This window comes from Neolamprologus brichardi, chromosome 3 (assembly GCF_056152115.1).
Source record: "Neolamprologus brichardi isolate AB-2024 chromosome 3, ASM5615211v1, whole genome shotgun sequence".
In the NCBI taxonomy this organism is placed as follows: domain Eukaryota; kingdom Metazoa; phylum Chordata; class Actinopteri; order Cichliformes; family Cichlidae; genus Neolamprologus; species Neolamprologus brichardi.
In genome coordinates this window covers 2,735,946-2,759,999 of record NC_142106.1, presented here as the reverse complement: position 1 = coordinate 2,759,999, position 24,054 = coordinate 2,735,946, and the positions used below count along the sequence as shown (strand labels likewise).

General features: G+C 42.0%; 1 protein-coding gene across 2 annotated transcripts in view; it reads right to left on the bottom strand.

Annotated features, from left to right (window-relative positions):
• Nucleotides 1–24,054, bottom strand: part of LOC102789847 (NLR family CARD domain-containing protein 3-like) — a 100,006-nt gene that overhangs the window by 42,259 nt on the left and 33,693 nt on the right. The window contains exons 1-2 of one of the 2 annotated variants that reach the window (XM_087838439.1): nt 1,843–1,898; nt 1,661–1,795 (exon numbers count right to left, since the gene is read on the bottom strand). The exons of the other annotated variant lie outside the window; for it this stretch is intronic. Coding sequence (XP_087694565.1) covers nt 1,661–1,795; nt 1,843–1,898 — 191 coding nt within the window. Of the gene's footprint in view, nt 1–1,660; nt 1,796–1,842; nt 1,899–24,054 lie in introns of those variants that run through there. 2 annotated transcript variants of the gene reach the window in all.

Below are 24,054 nucleotides of genomic sequence, written 5' to 3'. Positions count from 1 at the left end.
CTGAGTGTGTCTGCATGATTCAATTGTTGTTCGGCAGATAACATCTGGTTCCAGCTGTCTTTCATTCAGCAAGTTTCAGGTTTATAGGAGAGCTGATCAATAAATATGATTTCTGTTTAGTCATTTTCTGTTTAGCTTCAGTTGATGCTGGATTGTTGTGTGACAACCAGTCAGTATAAACCCAGCTCGTAAGTTAAGACCTCATTGTGTGAAGTGTACTTACCTATGTTTTGCTTTAAATCCAAGAAACCATTGGAATTAGAGAGAGCTTAAGAAACTTTTTGTAAATAGTGCAGGAAAATCTGTGCAGTGTGTTTTGCATTTGGAACACTGCACTGGGAGCTGGGATTAGTGGACATCACATTTTTGGAACTGTTGGTTACAATGTTTCTGCGTTTGTAAATAAATTCACTGTCTCTGCTAAGGAAGTCTTTTCTGAGCAGTTTCAAAACCTCATGCGAAGAGCTTGGTTTATTAATGAAACTACTATGTAGTTTGGTGTCAAGACCTTGTCACTATATTAACAATAGTTCACATATTTAATTAACTATATCAATGTATTAATTATACATTTAATTAATGGGTTAATCAAATATTCATTTATATGCATGACGATTCTATTCTAAGATGTGTTTTTCTTTCTTTTCTTTTTTTTTTTTTTAGATTTTTTTTGCAATCATATATGTCATTTAAAAAAATCTATTCCAAAATTTGTATTATACAGTATTCCCTTTCGATAGTGTCCAAATAAGACTATTATTTACTTTATTTAATCTAATTAATAATATCTATGGTCAATGTTTGGTGAGACTGACAGGTGGTGGGACAGACCCTCTGATCACTTCCTGTTTGCCAAAGTGGATTTTTAGTTGCTTGGAAACCAAAGACTTATTTTTAAGAGACAGTTTTAATGGGATTGAGTGATTGAATGATGCCTTTGCACTGCAGTCTATATCCAACAACATCAAGCAGTTACATCAGCTCTCAAAGAGTTCAAGTTACGAATAGCTCACCTCTCTGCAACAGATGCCTGCTCAAATTTAAAATTAATGGGACGATCTGCAGACCAGCCACTCTTTAGGGACACACAGCTGGGATCAGGTTCAGGTCCAGCAGGTGTCGTATGGATCCTGTTAGAAGAAAAAAAAAAGCTGATAGACTTAGAATACCTTCTGTGGTGGAGGTGTGGTCTGTTCCTATAGTGCGGTTGACACGAGAGGAGTGTGCAGTCAGATGGAAAGCTGGCTGGCATGTGTGCTGAACAAGAGAATTTGATACAAGTGCACAATCAATAAAAACTGTTACACAATTGAAAGAACAGTGTATCCACGGTCCGTTGGACCTTCCTCATCCCAAAGACAAAGTGGTTTGCACACTGAGCTTGAGCAGAAGGAAACGCCAAACTAGTGTTGGCAGTGTAAGAAAATAACGCCACCCGGAGGTAAACACAGTCATTAACACTGTGCAGGACTATTGATGGGCTTACTGTGAGCAGCAGGAGTTTAAATGTAGATGTTGAACATGTTTTAGAGAATAAAGGAATTCCACGCTCAGTGACTTCCCTTGATATGCAGTTTAGAAACCGTGAAACAAAGACAAGCAGTTCATTTAAATCAGACACCAAACTGACATCAAAGAGTTTGTGTTACTAACAGCTCACCTCTCTGCTGCAGACACAGGCTGGACTTTAAACCTAACAGCTTCATTTATAGACGCATCACTCTTTAAGGACACACAAATGGGTGGAGGTCCAGGTTGGTCCCTGTGAGTGATGTGCAGTGATGTGAGTGCTGAGCTGTGACATGGAGAAGAGTCATGGACAGTTAGAGATGGTCATCTCACCTCTGAATGGTTTTAGAGGGAGGGACTCCCTCCTCTCTGTCCTCACACTGATCCATGCTGCTGAATGCACATCCACATCAGCTCACACACACACACGTTCTACCTTTACCTGCAGAGGAAACAAATCATTCATGTGCACATCAACTGAAATTTCCTCCTTTCCATCACTTGTACTGTCCAAATATCAGCTGCTTCATCTCAGTGTCAGCTAAGAGAATGACAAACCCACTATGTGTCAACATTTGATGGATGATGACACAGAAATGTGAAATGATATTGACCTAAATCTGTCCTAATTATAATGAGAAGCTCTGATGAGTTTTGACTGTCTGAGAAGTTACTAGGATGTTGAAACGCTGGGGCTCAGCCCAGCCCTGACATCTTTTGTATTTTCACTTGATAGCTGTTTTAAAGTTAATGAGTGTATTTAACAGTAAAGTGAATGTGAACATGAGACACTGTGTGCTCACAGCTAAAGGCTGCAGTCAGCTGTGTTAAAGCGTCTTTCATACAATTATCCTTTAATAAACACTCAGAGATCCATGTTGATGAAGCAGTCATGGGTGAGGTTTTCTGCTGACATGTTGACACTGTGACTTCAGCTTTTACAGGCTTCCTGTTTCATATTACACTTCCTCCTCACAGTCGGCCTAATTTCACAGCTGCAACTAAATTTCCTGAAGTTAATCCACAGACAGCTGAACATTAAGGCATCACTTCCTGTCATGTCATGTCATGTCAAAGTTACAGCTAGAATAAATCATCATTTACAAAGTCTGCTGCTTTTTCTGTAACCATCTGACCATTAACTAACTCTGCTGCTGCTGCTTTCATTCAAAAAGCGCTCAAATAGATTTTTAACTTGTGTCTTTTAGAGCTCTTAGCATTAGGATGCTGTCTGGCTACCTTAGCGTTCGAGCTCTGGCAGGTGTCTCATGTGTAAATATTAATCACAGTGACGGTAAAGGCTAACTCACAAAGTACAAACTATAAGTACAAACAAAGTACAAATTATACATATGTACACAAACACAAACGTAGCTCAAAACAGCGGACACACTCTGCCTCGTTGGTCCAGCTGTGAGTCAGTTACCGTGAACTATGGAGTGGCAGATTTGTGCTGTTTGTGCTGGAACTAAGCTGCACACAGCTGATGTTAGCCAGGAAAACATTACACACTGGAGAGAACGGAAATAAAACCAGTTTGTTCTATGAAGAAATCAAACATAAGCAGAACAAACAGTAAAGTTCATAAAGACAAACTGTTAAAGGAGGAAACAAAGCAAACTTACAGTTTCTTCAAACACACACCAACAACAAGCTCCACTCCACACCTGGACACTAAACACAGACACACAGGTGAGCTGCTTCCTGGAAGGAGGCGGGACTCTACCTGAGGCAAGGCAGGTGGGAGGGGCAAGGAGGCAGATTTTCACAATAAGAGCTCTTTGTTTTTCAATGAACTTAATTTCACACTGATAATTTGTGGTTGTGTAACTTTATGTGGGCAGATTGGACTTAAACCTTTCTCATTATTATTTTTTCTCTGAGCAGATTTGGTTCTTAATAAAGTGATAATATGACTTTTTATGAGACTTGTTTTGATAACTATCAAAAACATTAAGTGTATGTATCTATAAAAATCAGGAATTTAGAGGATTCAGAAAAATGTTGATGGAAGAAGTTCTCACTGTGGATTACAGTTAGGGATGTGCGGATCGATCCTGAAATATCGATTCCTCCAATACCAGTCATTTATGTTCTAGAATCGATTCTCACATTAAAATATCAATATTTTAATAATTTAGGGTAAATTTGTAGTTTATAGTTAACAGGAATACAGTGGAAAGACACTATATCATTCGGATTGTCTACATTGGAAGGAACTACTTCCTCTTCCGCCTTTCATAGTCATGTGTGAAATACGGCTGTATAAATGTGTCCCCTGGCGTGCGCACTCACAACACTGGCTGAGCGTAATTGTAGTCATGTGCGGACGTATTTTACATCCACAAACAGCCAAGACGTGGTTTGCGATACATGTGGCAAGAAACTGAGGTGTTGTGGCAACACCACTAACCTTGTCAAACACATCAGAGTAAATCATATCACAGAATATGACAAGTGTATGTTGAGGCGAACTGAAGAGGAGGAGTGGACAGGGACAAGTGCTGCTAGCGCGAGACAGACGTCTCTCACGGAGTTCTCTAGTGCTGCAGGCAGGCAAGGTGTTCAAATAGCGCACAACTTCAGTTTTTTTGTAAAATTTCTGTATGATGAATTCTGCATTATTAAGTGATAAGAACAAGTAATCTGATGTCCTGTAATCATTATGATGCTATAATTTGAGATATAATAAAAGAATAAAGTTTTTGTACAAAGTATCGGTATCGGATCAGTATCGTCGATACCACCCTGAATTTTACTTGGTATTCGATCGGAAAGGAAATTAGTGGTATCGCACATCACTAATTAAGGTCCTAATTTTCAAGTGTCATTAACTACATGGATCCAAATGGAAAAATCCAGGCTCAAATTAACATAAAAGTACAGTTACAGCTTAATGAAATGTAAGTGAGTTTTGTTCTAAAGTTCACATTTGACAGTCTGAACATTTAAATAATTTTACTGCTGTAAATGCATATTATATTATAGTATATTACATTATATAAATGTTCCACTGACTGCAGCAATAAATAATAAACCAAAGGCTTCGTAGTCTGTCGGCCCACTCAGAAACGAGCCAGCTCCATATACGACTCACGCTGCCGTCACAGCAGCATTGGGTATGCTGTCTGACAGCAGTGTAGTAGTTGAAAGGCTTCTCCAACGGAACTTATTGTTTTTGGAGGAAAACACGAACACGGTGTACAGTTGAGTCTTAATAGCTTACCTACATCTGGGCTCGTCAGGCACTCTTCCTGGCTGCAGTGGTTATTATCATATTTACATGCTTCCAGCTCCCATTTTTGTTCGATGACAGCTCGTAATTTTCCTTTTTCTCCCTCCCTCGCTCACAGACACATGACGTGTATGGCAGTCCATTCTCCCTGCAGCACGGACTACACTGCCTATGATGCTACATTCTTTAGAGCTATACCGGTAGCATTCTGCCTGTTAGCTTAGCACAACAACAACAAAAAGGCCTCTCTCACCCAGGAACGCAGAGAGAGAGCGTCACCCTGTAACCATGGCAACTGTAACGCTGCCACCTGGAACAACAGAAGGTAGCTGTCAAACAAAACCCAAACAGTCCTGACCCGCCACAATATGAAACAGGGAAGTACCGCCGTGTAATCCATTTATTTCAACAAAGTAACTGTATTCTAAATACCACCTTTTTAAACGGTAACTGTAACGGAATACAGTTACTCATATTTTGTATTTTAAATACGTAACAGCGGTACATGTATTCCGTTACTCCCCAACACTGTCTGAACACCACGTTTCCATTAATAGGAGCCCCTGCTTCATACCTCCTTACACCTTTACTTTCTCCTCTCTCCTTTCCTCCCTCCCGCCATCTCACCAACTCATTTTCCTTGGTTGTCTCCTTCTTTTACTTCTTTCCTTCCATCAGTCCCTTGTCCCCTCCTTCCTTGTCCTTCTCTCCTTCCTCAGAGTCTTAGTCTTAAAACATGAGTGCTTAGCTGCAGGGAAATGCTGAAAAAGCTCAAAGCTTTCATTGTATCCCTCTGATTTCACAGCAGTGTTCTGGGACTGAGGGTTTTTGTGGCAGAAGGAGAGTGAAGTTGACAGTAGAGACACTGCAAAAGGAAACAGCAGCTGGCTGGGCAGTATTGTGAAACCAGAGCAGTGCATACTCTGTGTTACAGTAATAAATAATTAGGCAACAGTCTAGAAACACTGTGTTCATTGTGTGTGAGTTTGTGTTTCCCTAGTAATGGCGAGATAAAGTTTCATCAGGGTTTGAAGCCTTTCAGCTAACTGCCTCAAGGAAGTTCAAATGTTGAGGGCTTCATGTGTACACAAACCCCCCCTGCTGGTCACAAAAAAACAACCAACAGGCAGAGTTATTATAGGTCATGTTAAGTGCAGTATATGTGTTTGTTTTTACCAGTGTGTGCATGGCAGCAAAAACAAGAACTACATTCACCTTAATACATGTGTTTCACTGTGTTGTATCCTCCATTTCATGTTTTCATTCAAATACAATTTCTGTGTTTGTTTGTGCATATTGTTCTGTAACATGCCAGCTCAATGAAACTGAATGTTAATGGTTGCTTACACCCAGGTAGATGTCTATGGCAATGAATCTCAAACTATCAGATATCAAAGAAACTGCTGCATAAAGAAAGGAAATTTGGTCTTCTCATTTTTCCTCCTCATATTTTGTCTCCACCATTATGGAGACTAAACATTGTCATGGAACGTAATATTTTTAATAGACTAAGATGATCTTTAACTAGTGGTGATTGGAGCTACATGCAGTAATACTACCAATGCTAGCACATTTCTTTTCAACAACTCAATTCAGCAGTCAGGTGGTCGGGCTGTCGACAGGCACACACTCGGACGTTCAGCTCTCCATTCTTCCTTCACATTCTTCATATATCTATGTTTCGAGAGTAAATAAAAGGGCTGAATGCCCTTTGTACGAGAAAATACAGCTCTTAAAAATGCAAAGTTATCAGCAGAGGTGGTAAAAGTACAGACATTATTTATTTAAAGTACAGATACTAGTGTTGAAAAATAGTCTAATAATAAAGTAAAGGCTCTGAAATGTACAGAAACTAAGAAAGTAAAAAGTAGCTCATTGTAGGATAATTGGAACCTTTTCTAATTCTCTTTTGAAATTTTGTAAAGAAATTTTCTAATTCTGGCCACCACACGCCCAAGGGCGAGCGTGTGGTGGCCGGGCACAGCCTGAAAAAGGGACATGGGCCTATCTGCCTGCAGGCCCACCACCCGCAGGAGGCACTGTAGGGGTCGGGTGCTATGTGAGTTGGGCGGCGGCCAGGAGCGGGGGCCTTGGCGGACCGATTCCCGGCTACCAAGACTGGCAGTTGGGAAATGGAATGTCACCTCTCTGGTGGGAAAAGAACCTGAGCTAGTGCATGAGGTTGAGAGGTACCGGCTAGATATGGTTGGGCTCACCTCAAGACATGGCCTGGGCTCTGGAACCAATCTCCTGGAGAGGGGCTGGACTCTGTCTCAGTCTGGAGTTGCCCTTGGTGAGAGGCGTCGGGCTGGGGTCGGTATCTTGGTATCCCCTCGACTTGTTGCTGGTATGTTTGAGTTTGGACGAGAGGGTTTGTTCCCTTCGCCTTCGGGTCAAGGAACGGGTCCTGACTGTCGTCTGTTTTTATGCGCTGAGTGGCAGTTCAGAGTACCCAGCCTTCTTGGAGTCCCTAGGTGGGGCACTGGAGGGTACTCCTCCTGGGGACTCTGTTGTCCTACTGGGAGACTTCAATGTTCACGTGGGCAACAACAGTGACACCTGGAAGGGCGTAACTGGAAGGAACGACCTCCTGGATCTGAACCCAAGCGGTATTTTGTCATTGGACTTCTGTGCAAACCACAGTTTGGCCATTACAAACACCATGTTTGAACATAAGAGTGTCCAAAAGTGCACGTGGCACCAGGACACTCTAGGCCACAGGTCGATGATTGATTTTGTAATTGTATCATCAGACCTGAGGCCATATGTTCTGGACACTCGGGAAAAGAGAGAGGCTGAGCTGTCAACTAATCACCACCTGGTGGTGAGTTGGATCAGGTGGCGAGGGAGGACGCTGGACAGACCTGACGCAGCCAAACGTACAGTGAGGGTGTCCTCGGAACGTCTAGCAGAGGCCCCGGTCCACGAGATCTTCAACGCACACCTCCGGCTGTCATGGACCCGGTTCCTGGGACTCGGGGTCCGTGAGCAGTGTGGACCTTTATTGTTATTATTATTATTATTATTATTATTATTATGGTATTGGATGTTCGTTTGCTGCACTGTGCTCTTGTGTTCCATGCTGGTGTGTGTACATGTGTGTCTGCGGGTGTGGCTGGAGGATGAAGGACAACCACCTGCAGGCCTGGTGGGTGTGGCCTGCCAGCTGCTGTTCACGCCTAGGTCCTCACACACCTGCTTCTGATCAGGCTCATCGGGGGAGCTACTTAACAGAGCGATGGAGCTTCCTCCGGCGCAGGATCGTTGAGTTAGACTCTATGTCAGTGTCTCAAGTACGGTTAAGTGTATACCTGCTGGAGTTTGTGCCATAACGGCTGTGTCTGTTGTTTTTTCCTCAGGAGGAGAGCGGAACACGGGACTGCAGGACGCACAGGGTGTGCGTAGGCACAAGAACGGAGAGCACGGAATACCAGCACCAGAAGGCACAACACAGGAGTTGAGGGAGCACTCTGGAGATTTATTGTGTGGTGTACATTTACCCCCACTGTAAATAAATGCACTGTTCAATGCACTAAGTCCAGCATTTGGGTCCTTTCTCCAACATTCCCCAAGGCTCGCCCTAGCAAACTGTGACACCGGCAGACCTTCAACAGCATTCCAAGGGAGACTGCGGACATTGAGTCCGAATGGACTATGTTCAGCACCTCCATTACTAAAGCCGCTGCACGGAGCTGCGGCCGCAAGGTAGTTGGTGCCTGTCGTGGAGGTAACACCCGAACCAAATGGTGGACACCAGAGGTGAGGGGAGCCACCAAGCTGAAGAAGGAGTCGTACCGGGCTTGGTTAGCCTATGGGTCTCCGGAGGCAGCTGATAGGTACCGACAGGCCAAGCGGAACGTGGCGCGGGTGGTGGCTGAAGCAAAAACTCGGGTGTGGCAGGAGTTCGGAAAGGCCATGGAAAAAGACTTTGGGACTGCCTCGAAGATATTCTGGCAAACCATCAGGCGACTCAGGAGGGGAAAGCGGTGCTCTACCAGCACTGTGTATAGTGCGGGTCGAGTGCTGCTGACTTCGACTGAGAAAATCGTCAGGCGGTGGAAGGAATACTTTGAGGACCTCCTCAATACCACTGGCACGTCTTCCGTGGTGGAAGCAGAGTCTGGGGACGAAGGAGATGACCCGCCAATCTCTGGGGGTTAGGTCACTGAGGCAGTTAAACAACTCCTTGGGGGCAGAGCCCCTAGGGTGGACGAGGTCCGCCTCGAGTTCCTGAGGGCTCTGGATGTTGTAGGGCTTTCTTGGTTGACGCGTCTCTAAAATGTTGCGTGGGGATCAGGGGCAGTGCCCCTGGACTGGCAGACCGGGGTGGTGGTCCCCATCTTTAAGAAAGGGGACCGGAGGGTGTGTTCCAACTACAGGAGAATCACACTCCTCAGCTTCCCTGGGAAAGTTTATGCCAGGGTACTGGAGAGGAGAGTTTGTCCATTAGTCGAACCTCGGATACAGGAGAAACAGTGGGGTTTTTGTCCTGGCCATGGAACACTGGACCAGCTCTTTACCCTCTCTAGGATACTCGAGGGCGTATGGGAGTTTGCCCAACCAGTCTACATGTGTTTTGTGGATTTGGAGAAGGCATTCGACCGTGTCCCTTGGGGGGTCCTGTGGTGGGTGTTCCGGGAGTATGGGGTGTCTGGCCCATTGCTACGGGCCATTCAGTCCTTATACGACCATTGCAAGAGCTTGGTCCGTATAGCCGGCAATAATTCGGACTCATTCCTGGTGGGTGATGGTCTCCCCCAGGGCTGCCCTTTGTCACTGATTCTGTTCATAATTTTTATGGACAGAATTTCTAGGCATAGCCAAGTGGCGGGAGGCTTCCACTTTGGTGGTCTCAGGATCTCATCCCTGCTTTTCGCAGATGATGTGGTCCTGTTGGCTTCATCAGGTGATGGCCTCCAGCTCGCCTTGGAACGGTTGTGAAGCGGTGGGAATGAGGATCAGGGCCTCCAAATCTGAGGCCATGGTCCTAAGCCGGAAAAGGGTGGAGTGCCCACTCCAGGTCAGAAACGAGACCCTGCCCCAAGTGGAGGAGATTAAGTATCTCGGGGTCTTGTTCACGAGTGATGGGAGAAGGGAGCCGGAGATCGACAGACGGGTTTTTGCAGCGGCTGCAGTGATGCGGACGCTGTACCGGTCTGTTGAGGTGAAGAGAGAGCTGAGCATAAAAGCGAAGCTCTCAATTTACCGGTCGATCTATGCCCCTACCCTCAGCTATGGTCACGAGCTGTGGGTAGTGACCGAAAAGAACAAGATCGCGTATACAAGCAGCGGAAATTGGCTTCCTCCGAAGGGTGGAAGCCTCCCCTTACAGATAGGGTAAATGGTAAATGGCCTGCATTTGTATAGCTTTTACTAGTCCCCCCTAGGGACCCAAAAGCCCTTTACACAGTCACAGTCATCCACCCATTGACACACACATTCACACACTTCACACACTGGTGGAGGCAAGCTAAAGTTGTAGCCACAGCTGCCCTGGGGCAGAATGACAGAATCGAGGCTGCCATATCGCGCCATTGGCCCTTCTGGCCAACACCAGTAGGCGGTAGGTGAAGTGTCTTACCCAAGGACACAACGACCGAGACTGTCCGAATCGGGGCTCAAATCGGCAACCTTCCGATTACAAGGCGAACTCCCAACTCGTGGGCCACGATCGCGAGGGTGAGAAGTTCAGCCATTCGGGAGGGGCTCAGAGTAGAGCCGCTGCTCCTCCGCATCGAAAGGAGCCAGTTGAGGTGGTTCGGGCATCTGACAAGGATGCCCCCTGGGCGCCTCCTGGGTGAGGTTTTCCGGGCATGTCCCACCGGGAGGAGGCCCTGGGGCAGACCCAGGAAACGCTGGACACATTATATCTCTCGGCTGGCCTGGGAATGCCTTAGTGTTCCCCCGGATAAGCTGGAGGAGGTGGTTGGGGAGAGGGAGGTCTGGGTTTCTTTGCTTGGGCTGTTGCCCCCACAACCCGGCCCCGGATAAGCGGAAAAAATGGATGGATCTTATTGTATGCAAACTCAACCTTAACATTAATAATATAATATAATATAATATAATATAATATAATATAATATAATATAATATAATATAATATAAGCATGAGAATACAAATGATGTTCTACTGTAAATTCTAGTTCTTCCCTTGAATATAGGACACAAGCAGTGAAAGAGATTTTTAAAAAAAACTATTTTCTGTTGCTTACATGGGAAAGGGTTTGGAAGTTGGGGGAAACCCTCAGAACTTTTGTAGTGGCTCAGCATGGAGAACAAACACAGCTCACAATGATTTCTAATGTGAGCAGTACAGGCTGGTAGTGATTTGCGGAGAGGAAAAAAAAGGAAAAATTCAGTTTGATAATGAATTGTGAAATAAATTGTGCCTTTTGATGTTTAGTATTTGTGCTTGTAGGTTCAATGTGTTTATTCTATTGTACCTAGGTTGTTCAGTTTAGCATTTGGTTATTAGGGTTCCCCTGTGTCCTTGCCCTTGTGTCTCCCGCGGTGTGCCTATGTTTATATTGTAGTGTGAGTCCATGTTTCTCCCTGTGTCTTATTCCCTTTCCGTCATGTCTGCCTCTCTCTCTCGTGCTCCTGTGTTTCCTTTCTCCTCCTCCAGTCTGTGTATCTGTGTGCTCCCTGTTTTACTTGGCAGCGTACGTCATGTGGTGTTTTCCCCTCTGCCCTCTCGTTACAGTGATCTGTGTCAGCTGTGCCCTGCATCAATTGTTTTCCTTCTGATTATTTATATCAGCGTCTCCCTCAGTTCTGTTTCGTGTCAGAGGCTTCTCTAACTTCTAATGGTGGTGGATTATTTCAACCTTTTTCCCTCTACTTTAACGGCTGAGAGCATTTTGAGCACAACGGAGAAAAAGGTGTCAATTAAGGATTTTGAACTATAATGTTTAAGTGTTGTCACTGCTGAGGATTGGTGGACACAGATCTTTATTCACTCAGCTGCTGTTTACAGGTTAAAAGTCTTCATCAGAACAAGCTCTTTAATTGTACTTTCACTCACTGTCTCTATACTGTTTCGCTAGCTTAGCTTAGCTCGTAGCCGACTCGTTAGCACCATGGCTACTTCACCTGTCCCTCCTGCACTTTCTTGCTCATTGTGTCAGATGTTTAGTTACTCCTCGGCCTCCTTTAGCAGTAATGATATCTGTAACAAATGTAGCATATTTGCAGCTCTGGAGGCCAGGATTACTGAATTGGAGACTCGGCTTCGCACCCTTCATTCACCTGTAGCTAGCCAGGCCCCTGTAGCTGGTGCAGCCGAAGATAGCGTAGGCCCCACTAGCTTTTCCCCGGCAGACCCCAAGTAGCTTGGGAAAGAGGACGGCTGGGTGATGGTGAGGAGGAAGCATAGTTCTAAACAGAAGCCCCAGGTACACCACCAACCCGTTCATGTGTCTAACCATTTTTCCCCGCCGGGGGTCAAACTCTGGTAATTGGTGATTCTGTTCTCAGACATGCGAAGCTAGAGACACCGGCAACCATAGTCAATTGTCTTCCAGGGGCCAGAGCAGGCGACATTGAAGGAAATTTAAAACTGCTGGCTAAGGGTAAACGTAAATTCAGTAAAATCATAATTCACGTCGGCAGTAAAGATACCCGGTTACGCCAATCGGAGGTCACTAAAATCAATATTGAATCGGTGTGCAACTTTGCCAAAACAATGTCGGACTCTGTAGTTTTCTCTGGTCCCCTCCCCAATCAGACCAGGAGTGACTTGTTTAGCCACATGTTTTCCTTAAATTGCTGGCTGTCTGAGTGGTGTCCCAGAAAAGATGTGGGCTTCATAGATAATTGGAAAACCTTCTGGAGGAAACCTGGTCAGGTTAGGAGAGACGGCATCCATCCCACTTTGGATGGAGCAGCTCTCATTTCTAGAAATATGGACAAATTTATTAAACCCCTCAAAATATGACTATCCAGAGTTGGGACCAGGAAGCAGAGTTGCAGTCTTACACGCCTCTCTGCAGCTTCTCTGCTCCTGCTACCCCCCCAAAAACCCATCTCCATAGAGACTGTGTCAGCTTCCAAAAAGACAAAAAACAAACTAAAAACCAGCAACAAACAACTTAAACATAAGCAATTACAAAGAAAGAACAATACAGAATCCACATCTGAACCAAAGAGTAAAACAGTGAAATGTGGATTATTAAATATTAGGTCTCTCTCCTCCAAGTCTCTGTTAGTACATGACTTAATAATTGATCAACAAATTGATTTACTCTGCCACACAGAAACCTGGTTACAGCAGAATGATTATGTTAGTTTAAATGAATCAACACCCCCGAGTCATTCTAACTAACAGAAATCTCGAAGCACAGGTCGAGGGGGCGGTGTGGCAGCAATTTTTCACACCAGTCTATTAATTAATGAAAGACCAAGACAGACTTTTAATTCATTTGAAAGACTGATGCTTAACAATGTCCACCCCAGCTGTGAAACTCAGAAACCAGTCTTACTTGTTATCATCTATCGTCCACCTGGGCCTTACACAGAGTTTCTGTCTGATTTCTCAGACTTTATATCTAATTTAGTTCTGAGCTCAAATAAAATAATTATTGTGGGTGATTTTAACATCCATGTAGATGCTAAAAATGACAGCCTCAACATGGCATTTAATCTGTTATTAGACTGAATTGCATTCTCTCAAAATGTAAAAGAACCAACCCACCACTTTAATCACACTCTAGATCTTGTTTTAACATATGGCATAGAAACTGAACATTTAACAGTGTTTCCTGAAAACCCTCTCCTGTCTGATCATTTCCTGATAACATTTACATTTACAATAATTGATTACACAGCAGTGGAGAGTAGACTTTATCGAAGTAGATGTCTTTCTGAAAGCGCTGTAACTAAGTTTAAGAATATAATCCACCCACTGTTATCATCGTCAATGCCCAGTACCAACACAGAGCAGAGCAGCTATCTGAACGCTACCCCAACAGAGGTCGATTATCTTGTTAATAATTTCACCTCCTCACTACGTATGACTCTGGATACTGTAGCTCCAGTGAAAACTAAGGTCTCTAATCATAAGTACCTGACTCCGTGGTATAATTCTCAAACACGTACCCTAAAGCAGATGACTCGTAATCTGGAGAGGAAATGGCATGTCACAAATTTAGAGGATCTTCATTTAGCCTGGAGAAATAGTTTGTTGCTTTATAAGAAAGCCCTCCGCAAAGCCAGAACATCTTACTATTCGTCACTGATTGAAGAAAATAAGAACAACCCCAGGTTTCTCTTCAGCACTGTAGCCAGGCTGACAAAAAGTCAGAGCTCTTATGAGCCAACCATCCCTTTAACGTTAACAAGAAATGACTTCATGAACTTCTTCACAAATAAAATTTTTATCATTAGAGAAAAAATTACCAATAATCATCCCACAGATGTAATATTATCTACAGATACTCTTAGTACCATTGATGTTAAGTTAGACTCTTTTTCTCCAATTGATCTTTCTGAGTTAACTTCAATAATTACTTCCTCCAAACCATCAACGTGTCTTTTAGACCCCATTCCTACAAAACTGCTCAAAGAAGTCCTGCCATTAATTAATTCTTCGATCTTAAATATGATCAACCTATCTCTAATAATCGGCTATGTACCACAGGCCTTCAAGCTGGCTGTAGTTAAACCTTTACTCAAAAAGCCATCTCTAGACCCAGCAGTCTTAGCTAATTATAGGCCAATCTCCAACCTTCCTTTCATATCAAAAATCCTTGAAAGAGTAGTTGTCAAACAGCTAACAGATCATCTGCAGAGGAATGGTTTATTTGAAGAGTTTCAGTCAGGTTTCAGAGCTCATCACAGCACAGAAACAGCTTTAGTGAAGGTTACAAATGATCTTCTTATGGCCTCTGACAGTGGACTCATCTCTGTGCTTGTCCTTCTTGACCTTAGTGCAGCATTCGATACTGTTGACCATAATATCCTATTAGAGCGATTAGAACATGCTGTAGGTATTACAGGTACTGCACTGCAGTGGTTTGTATCATATCTATCTAATAGACTCCAATTTGTGCATGTAAATGGAGAGTCCTCTTCACACACTGAGGTTAATTATGGAGTTCCACAGGGTTCAGTGCTAGGACCAATTCTGTTTACATTATACATGCTTCCCTTAGGCAGCATCATTAGAAGACATAGCATACATTTTCACTGCTATGTAGATGACACCCAGCTCTATCTGTCCATGAAGCCAGATAACACACACCAATTAGTTAAACTGCAGGAATGTCTTAAAGACATAAAGGCCTGGATGGCCGCTAACTTTCTGCTTCTTAATTCAGATAAAACTGAGGTTATTGTACTTGGCGCTGAAAAGCTTAGAAATATGGTATCTAACCAGATTCTTACTCTGGATGGCATTACCTTGGTCTCCAGTAACACTGTGAGGAACCTTGGAGTCATTTTTGACCAGGATATGTCCTTCAACGCACATATTAAACAAATATGTAAGACTGCGTTCTTCCATTTGCGCAACATCTCTAAAATTAGAAATATCCATTCTCAGAGTGACGCTGAAAAACTAGTTCATGCATTTATTACTTCCAGGCTTGACTACTGCAATTCATTATTATGAGGATGTCCAAAAAACTCACTGAAAAGCCTTCAGCTAATCCAAAATGCTGCAACATGAGTATTGACAGGGACTAGAAAGAGAGAGCATATTTCTCCTTTTTTTTGCTTCCCTTCATTGGCTTCCAGAATTGAATTCAAAATCCTGCTCCTCACATACAAGGTCTTAAATAATGAGGCCCATCTTATCTTAATGACCTTGTAGTACCATATCACCCTATTAGAGCACTTCGCTCTCGCTCTGCAGGCCTACTTGTTGTTCCTAGAGTATTTAAAAGTAGAATGGGAGGGAGAGCCTTCAGTTTTCAGGCCCCTCTTCTGTGGAACCAGCTTCTAGTTTGGATTCGGGAGACAGACACTATCTCTACTTTTAAGATTAGGCTTCAAACTTTCCTTTTTGCTAAAGCATATAGTTAGGGCTGGACCAGGTGACCCTGAATCCTCCCCTAGTTATGCTGCAATAGACGTAGGCTGCCGGGGGATTCCTATGATGCGCTGATAATGTTTTAATAGACCTATCTGCATTGAAGGTGCCATGACGAGAAGGAGTGACTGAGGGGATTGCCCTCAAGATGGAAGCCGATCTTCCTGAAGACTCTCTCCAGGCCTCAGCTTCCATCTTGTGGGCAATCCCCTCAGTCACTCCTTCTCGTCATGGCACCTCACAACATCTACAAATGAAAAAAAAAATTACACTCCTCTCGCCACACGGCTTTTGCCATGTGTCAACTCCCCAATGAGACATGTACAAGAATGTTGCACAGTCTCCCTAAAACAATCTCCAGAGTTTGTCCCTTGGAGCAGCTTCACTCCAAGCTGTAACCCTGTGTAAAAACATTAGTCAGCAATTACATGTTTGGCTTGTTTAACTCCCAGCTCCACCCAGAGCCTTTATCCTAGAAGACAAAGTCTTTAAGTTAAAACAACTTCACATTTGCAACCAACTGCAGCTCATAAATGTAATAAAGTTTTCAGCATCACAGAGACAAGTATCATTGCAGGTTTATTCTAAACTCATTAAAAGTAGAATGGGCGGGAGAGCATTCAGTTTTCAGGCCCAACTTCTGTGGAACCAGCTTTGGAAATCTGGTTCCAAACTTTTAAGATTAGGCTTAAAATTTTCCTTTTTGGTAAAGCATATAGTTAGGGCTCGGCCTGGTCCTCCCTTAGTTATGCTGCAATAGACGTAGGCTGCCAGGGGATTCCCATGGTGCATTGAGTTTTTCCTTTCCAGTCACCTTTTTCACTCACTTTGTGTTAATAGACCTCTCTGCATTGAATCATACCTGTTATTAATCTCTGTCTCTCTTCCACAGCATGTCTTTATCCTCTTTTCCTTCTCTCACACCAACCGGTCCCAGCAGATGGCCCCGCTCCTCCCTGAGCCTGGTTCTTTTGGAGGTTTTTTCCTGTTAAAAGGGAGTTTTTCCTTCCCACTGTTGCCAAAATGCTTGCTCATAGGGGGTCATATGATTGTTGTGTTTTTCTCTGTATCTATTTTGTACGATCTACTGTACAATATAAAGCACCTTGAGGCAACTGTTGTTGTGATTTGGTGCTATATAAATAAAATTGAATTGAATTGAATGTTTTACTAAATGTTCATAACAGCTTCATTCCTCCAATTTAAAAAAAAAACTCCATACATACTGGTTCAGTGTTTAATATATTCGTGGCTCATTGTAATGCCTTTTTAAACTATTTTGTTAATAAGGTCGCTGCCGTTAGGTCTAATATTTCTCCATCATCCTCTCAGTATCACACCGACACGTTGCTTACCTCTGATACCTGCTCCTCTTTTACTCCTGTTACCTTACAGGACATCAGTGGTCTGCTTGGTTGAATGAAACTGACTTCAAGCCACCTTGATGTACTTCCTCCATCATTTTTCATTAGTGTGTTTGACTCTATTGGCTCCTGTATTCTGGAAATAATTAATACTTCTCTTTATACTGGCTCAGTTCCCAGCTATTTTAAACAAGCTATTGTTAAACTAATATTAAAGAAACCAAATTTGGACCCATCTCTTCCAAGCAGTTACAGGCCTATATAAAAATTACCATTGGTGTCAAAGATGGAAAAAACAGTTGCAGAACAACTTAACAACTTTTTGGAGAAGAACAATGTTCTGGACATTTTCCAGTCTGGTTTTTGCAAATTGCACTCCACTGAAACCACTTTGCTTAAAGTGTCTAGTGACATTCTGATGGCAGCAGACACTGGAGAGTACACCGTTCTGGTTATGTTGGATCTCAGCTCTGCTTTTGATACTGTTGATAACAGCATCATCATAAATAGGTTGAAGGACTTGTTTTGGATTACTGGTGTTGTTTTAAAATGGTTTATGTTGTATCTATCTGAGAGATCCTTGACTGTCTGTATGAATCATGTGTTGCCTGTACCATCAATTCTGCCTTCTGGGGTACCTCAAGGATCTGTTTTAGGTCCTATTCTCTTTTTGCTGTATATACTCCCTCTAGACCAAATTATCAGACGTTATAATAATATTTCTTATTATCTCTATGCTGATGACATTCGGTTATACTGTTCTTTCTCTCAATACTTACAAATACTAGAATTTGTAAGTGTATATACTACAGCTCCCATCAGCAAAGCTTCTGAGTTTTACAAATTGTCTTGTTTAAATAATTGTCTGTCAGAAATCAAACAATGGTTAAATGACAATTTCCTTCAGTTAAATGCAAATAAAACAGAAACTTTGATTATTGCACCTGATCACATGCTCTCAGAAATTCAGCAGCATATCAGTTTTTCAGACCCTTCATTTCAGTCGAGTCTCAGCAACCTAGGTGTTATATTTGACAGTTCAATGCCTCATGAGAAACACTCTAAACAACTTGTCCGGAACTGTTTTTATCATCTAAGAAACATTTCTAAACTCAAACTACTGGTGTCAAAGGCAAAACTTGAGATGATTCTTCATGCATTTATCTCTTCTCGTTTGGATTATTGTAACGGTCTTTTTACGTGTCTCAACAAATCAGCTCTGGATCGCCTTCAGTCTGTACAGAATGCAGCGGCAAGACTTAACTGGTACAAACAAGAGGTCAGACATTACTCAAGTTTTGGCTTCTCTTCATTGGTTGCCTGTTAATTTTAGGGTTGATTTTAAAATTTTAGTTGTAACTTTTAGAGCTCTGCACGGTGAAGCTCCCCAGTATATGTCTGATCTGTGGAAACCTCATGTTGTATCCCCAGCACTTAGGTCTTCAGGTCAGAGGCTGCTGGTGGTCCCACGTATTAGGTTTAAAACACGTGGGTATTGGGCTTTTCAGGCACTGGCACCGAGGCTGTGGAACTCTCTGCCGTTGTCTTTACGCTGTCTAGACTCTACTGACTCCTTTAAAAAGCAGCTGAAGACATTTTTATACAAACGGGCTTTTAATTAATTTTAAATTGTATGTTTGATCTTATTGTGAAGCACTTCGTGATTTTTATCTGTGAAATGTGCTATATAAATAAATTTTACTTACTTACTTACTTACTTGTCCAGCAGCTTAAGTTTATATAGAAATACTCTTACTGTTCTGCTGATGGTCAGCTCCTCCTGCTTCATTCTCCTCAGGAAGTCTAGTGTGATCTTCACAAATGCCTCTCTGCTGCTCCTCTTTGGTCCATGATCTCCCCCACTGGCTCTCTAAGGATTCTGGGTGATCTGGACTAAGAACCTTCTGGATCTTCTTCAGCTTTTTCTTCAGAAAAGTGATGATGTTGGCCTCCAGCAGCTGGAACAGAATACTTTATGAAAGACCCAATCAGACTGAAATCATGGATCCAAACATCAGATCCATGTTGGACACACTGACAATCCACTGGTCTACAAAGAGCAGCATGGAGATGATTGTGAACAGAATAAATGTAAAAGTAGATGTTGTACATGTACAGACCATAAATATGGAGTCCAGGTGTGTTTGATCCTGCTGGGCAGACTGACCACTGGGAACCTGTGAGCTCTGCTGGTCCACTCTGTGGAGGAACCACGAAGAGTAAGATCAAGCACAGGATAAAGGAAGTTTTTTGCTATTTGTTAGTTCTCAGAGGATGTCAACTTTAGTTTTTAAAGCTTTAATTTGTATTTCAACTATATCAGGCAGTTTTATTCAGTCTATTTTAAATCATTATGGATGTCTGGCATGTTGAGCCTTTTCTTGTATTTAAAGCATATTTTATGTCAAAGACTGCAAGACCAGACTGACCAACCTGTGCTCTCCCTGGAGTGACTTCAAGAAAGACTATGATTCAGTGTCACATGGATTGTAGTGATCTTGTGCAGGGTGTAGTAACTTTGACTAAACCGAATAAAACTACAGCAAATGATGAGATGGAAGCATGTAGTAAGGTTAAACATTTACTGCTTAATTTCCGTATTTAAAAGCTTTGATGAAAACTGTAAATGTAAATGCAAAATATCTTGACTCAATCTCATAATTAGCTCTGTTTTTTTTAAAAAGAAAAACATGGTACATACCACATAAACGAGACGGATCACGAACATAAATGATTGGATGGGACAGGAGACATGTGACTATTAATTGATTTCTGTGCCTGCTTGACTAGAGAAAGACACTAACCATACATTATGAGCACTGAAGAAGGGGCTGATTGTAACATTTTCGTGGTATACGTGCTTTCACTAGAATGAATGGCTTTCCATATTTAGAGACAGTGAGTCATCTTCTGTTTCATTTTGTACATCTGCGGTGTCAAACAATATAGAGGCAGTTGAGCATGAAAGTTCATTTTTGACCACGGAAATGAAAGTTTAACTGAAAATCTTTACTCAAGGTCAAGAAAAACACATTAACAGAGAAGTGTATTCTGATATTACGCAGCCACTTTAATGTGGATGTTAGGAATCACAGTTTAAAAACAGTTATTATGTATAAAGAGAAGGCATAGAGGTTAGTGTCTGGTTATGGTGAGCACAAACATGACATAGTTAAGTTAGGGAAATATGTTTACAGACTTTATTGAGTTTACTATAACAATAAGGCTTTTTGGTTAACATTTCATTATAAAATTAATGCCTATTGAACCTATTAGTGGCAAATTTGCAGCTTTGCAGCTCTGTCTGCCACCACCTGCTGTCCTTGACTACCCAAAATTACTTTTGTTTTTCTGTGTATTGTCCTTGGCAGCTTTCCCCAGGTAGCTGAGCAAAAGGTGCACAGCCAAAGTAAAAGAGGCCTTTTGTCCGAAGAGGCAAAGAGTAGCGATAAAGAGGAAGTTTAAAGGGAGACTGCCAGTTTAATGGCTATGGAAAGAAACAACATTTCTAAGGTTGGAAATTAGAAATGAACAGTGTTAAAGTTTTATTAACTTTTTTTTTTTAAATTGTAACTTTTAACATCCTATTCATCCACCCTAATCTTCTCACACCCAAAGTGTATCTGTTGTGGGTGGTCCTGGACAGCTACTGATGCTCTTGGACACTGTGTGCTGGCTCAGCATCTTTTATTGGATTTAACAGCCCATGATGTTTACCATATATAGTTTTATTTAGCTAAACGTTATAGCTATTTTTTTTTGTCTTTTTGTCTGTGTAAGTATTAGTTGTCATCATATGATAAGTAATACCTTGGATATCAGTACAGAGCAGAGGGAAAGCTTTGGCCTTGAATTCGTAACCTTCTTCCAACCAATCAATCATAACAAGCTGTTTTCCAGTCAACCCTGTGAATTGTTTTAATCTCGTGTCAACAGACCGCTTCATCTGCTGATTGCTGATGGTTTCCAGTGTTTATTCAATCGTGTTGCATATCCAGTTTAGATATCAATTAAGCATATGGTCAAAGGTGTGTAAAACTATCTTTAACCTTCCAAATGTGTGTTTTCATCTGACAATTTGAAAGAATTGTAATTTTCAGTGGAGCAAGGCATTCTTAAAGAAAGAAGAAAAAGGGAAAAAAGAAAAGAAAAAAAAAAGAAAGACTATGATTCAGTGTCACATGGATTGTAGTGATCTTGTGCAGGGTGTAGTAACTTTGACTAAACCGAATAAAACTACAGCAAATGATGAGATGGAAGCATGTAGTAAGGTTAAACATTTACTGCTTAATTTCCGTATTTAAAAGCTTTGATGAAAACTGTAAATGTAAATGCAAAATATCTTGACTCAATCTCATAATTAGCTCTGTTTTTTTTAAAAAGAAAAACATGGTACCCATGAGAATTGGCTGTAATTTTGGCAGATTTAGAAACAGTCTGTACCATCAAAAAAACAGAAAGAAAGAAAAAAGGAAACCCCAAACTAAAAGTTATGTTGTATTAAGCAAAATGATCAACGATACAAAGCAAAAAAGTATCCTACCGCTGTTATGCTTATTAATGACAATCTTTTGATGTGTTTAGTTTAAATACTTATTTCAGCTGGGACAAATTAAGGGTGAAGAGACAGAGGAAAGGAAAACAGAACACCTTGAACACAGGAAGCAAAACTGTCAAAATAAAACAGGGAACACAGAGAAGCAGACCTAATACACAAGGGGTTGACACAGGATCAGAGATAAACAGGGAGGCAAAAGATGAAACAGAGACACTACTATAGAGAGAAGTACATGGAGGTATGGAGGTATAGAGTACATGGAGGTATAGAGATAGTGAAGGGGAGAGAGAATCCCCCACAATCCCCCACACAGAGAAAATATAAACATGAAGTCAAGACACACGTAGGGGTGAGAGACACGCACATACAAATGGGGAGGAGACATAAACACAAGACGAACCTCAAGGAATACATCATAAAAGCACCAGCTAGTTTGGAGCCACAGGCTGGATGCACTTTTTCAGCCAAACAACAGAGACGACCAAATGATACAGAAGCTTTCAAGCTGGCGTCGCTCGTCCTGAAGCGCAGCCATTCAAAAAGCTGCTGTCATGTACTCATTTGAAGCTTTGACCTTTGCATCGTTGTCATTGCATGATGTCGAGCGGTGAGCAGAGACAGAGATTTGAGAGGTTTGGTAGGTCTGAGGAATAATGGCGGAAAACTGTGTTCCAAGGTTTGGGATGGTTTGATCTGACAGCACAGAATTAGGTAGAATATGTTCCCTTTTGATATCCTACATTTCTGTTTGAGCTGATGATTCATCTTTCTTTCTATCACAGGTATATGAGAGAGCCACACTTGGAAGATCAGTAGACCCCCTCAAATACTTGGCAGCACATCAGACACTTTATCCAACAGTGTGGAAACTGGCAGATATCTGTTTATTCTTGCATCACCAGTGCCAGGTGAAATTAGATTTTCTAAAGCTGGTGGACTGCTGAGCAAGAGGAGGAGTCCACTGAGGCTGCCATAGGAGAGACAAAATGATATTGGATGAAAAACCTGTGAAAAAAATCAATCTTTCACCTGCTTCTGTCAATAAACATTCCTAATGTACCACATTATTCCCCAAATGACTGATTAATCACAGTTAATCAAAGATCAAAGACTCGAAGCTTTGAATGTTTTTGCGTGTAAACAGAAGTAAAGCCTGCAAGCTTAATGAGGCTTCACCTGCCCACCACAACATGTTTCTTCACATTTCATAAGCCTCCCCTCAATAAGGCTCCACAGTAACTTCCATATTCATCCAAGCTGATTTTCAGTGTGAAACAGCTGGATTAAAGCAGTCCAGGATTCACTGTTTCTATCACATTAACTCTCAGAGGCAGTAAAAGGAGCTTTGAACCACAGGGCTTTTCTCTGCCAGCTCTACAGTGTGGGGGCTGAGTCCAGCTAATATGTGTGTGGGCGGGGCATCTCCACACCTCTGAAAAAGGTTTATCTTTAAATTAATGTGTGTGTGCAATTATTAGATTAATAGTAGATTTTTTTGGGTTTTGGAGCCAAAGATCAGTAAATACATTCCTCAGTGACACTGAATGAAGGCACAACACATGCTTGAGAACAGCGCACGTGATCATGACATGACACATGATTAAAAAGCAGCATCCAACCATTATAATGTGGCTTCTATTTATTCCAAGCGAGCACATATGCAGTTATAAAAGAAGACAGCCAATGTTATTGTTATCATTTTTATTTATATAGCACATTTAATTACAACAGCAACACTGAACAAAATGTTGTACAGAAATACAAAATAACTCATACCAAATAATTTATAATAATAGTACCAAATACCAAATAACTCTCATAATCTATTAAAAAGTCAGTGAATACAAATGTTTTTTTTAGATGAAATTTGAAAATGTTGACAGTAGAAGCCTGTCTGATGAGTAAGGGGTTGAAATCCTTGATCGCCTCTGTAAACTAGCCTAGACCCTGCTATGGCTAAAAGCAAAGAATCATTATCATTTGATCTAAGAGATCTAGAGGGTGGATAAGGCTGCAAGAGGTCAAATACTGACCCAAAAGCCTGTCCATTCAGGCTGTTTAAGTCAATAATAAAATTTTGAAATCAATTCGGATGTGAAAAAAGTAAGCCAGTAAAGAGAGGCAAGCACCAGGGAACTAAGTTGACATCTTTATTTCGTGTCAGAAAACGAGTTGCAGCACTTTGGACCAACTGCCTTTGGACAACTGCAGCCTTGCAAGGTAGGTCTGACTACCTCCAACATATACAGAGTTACAATAGTCCAGCTGGGATGTAATGGAAGCATGTATCACCTGTTCAAAGTTTTTAGAATATAAAAATGATTTCACCTTGGATAAAAGCCTCAGTTTGAAAAAACAT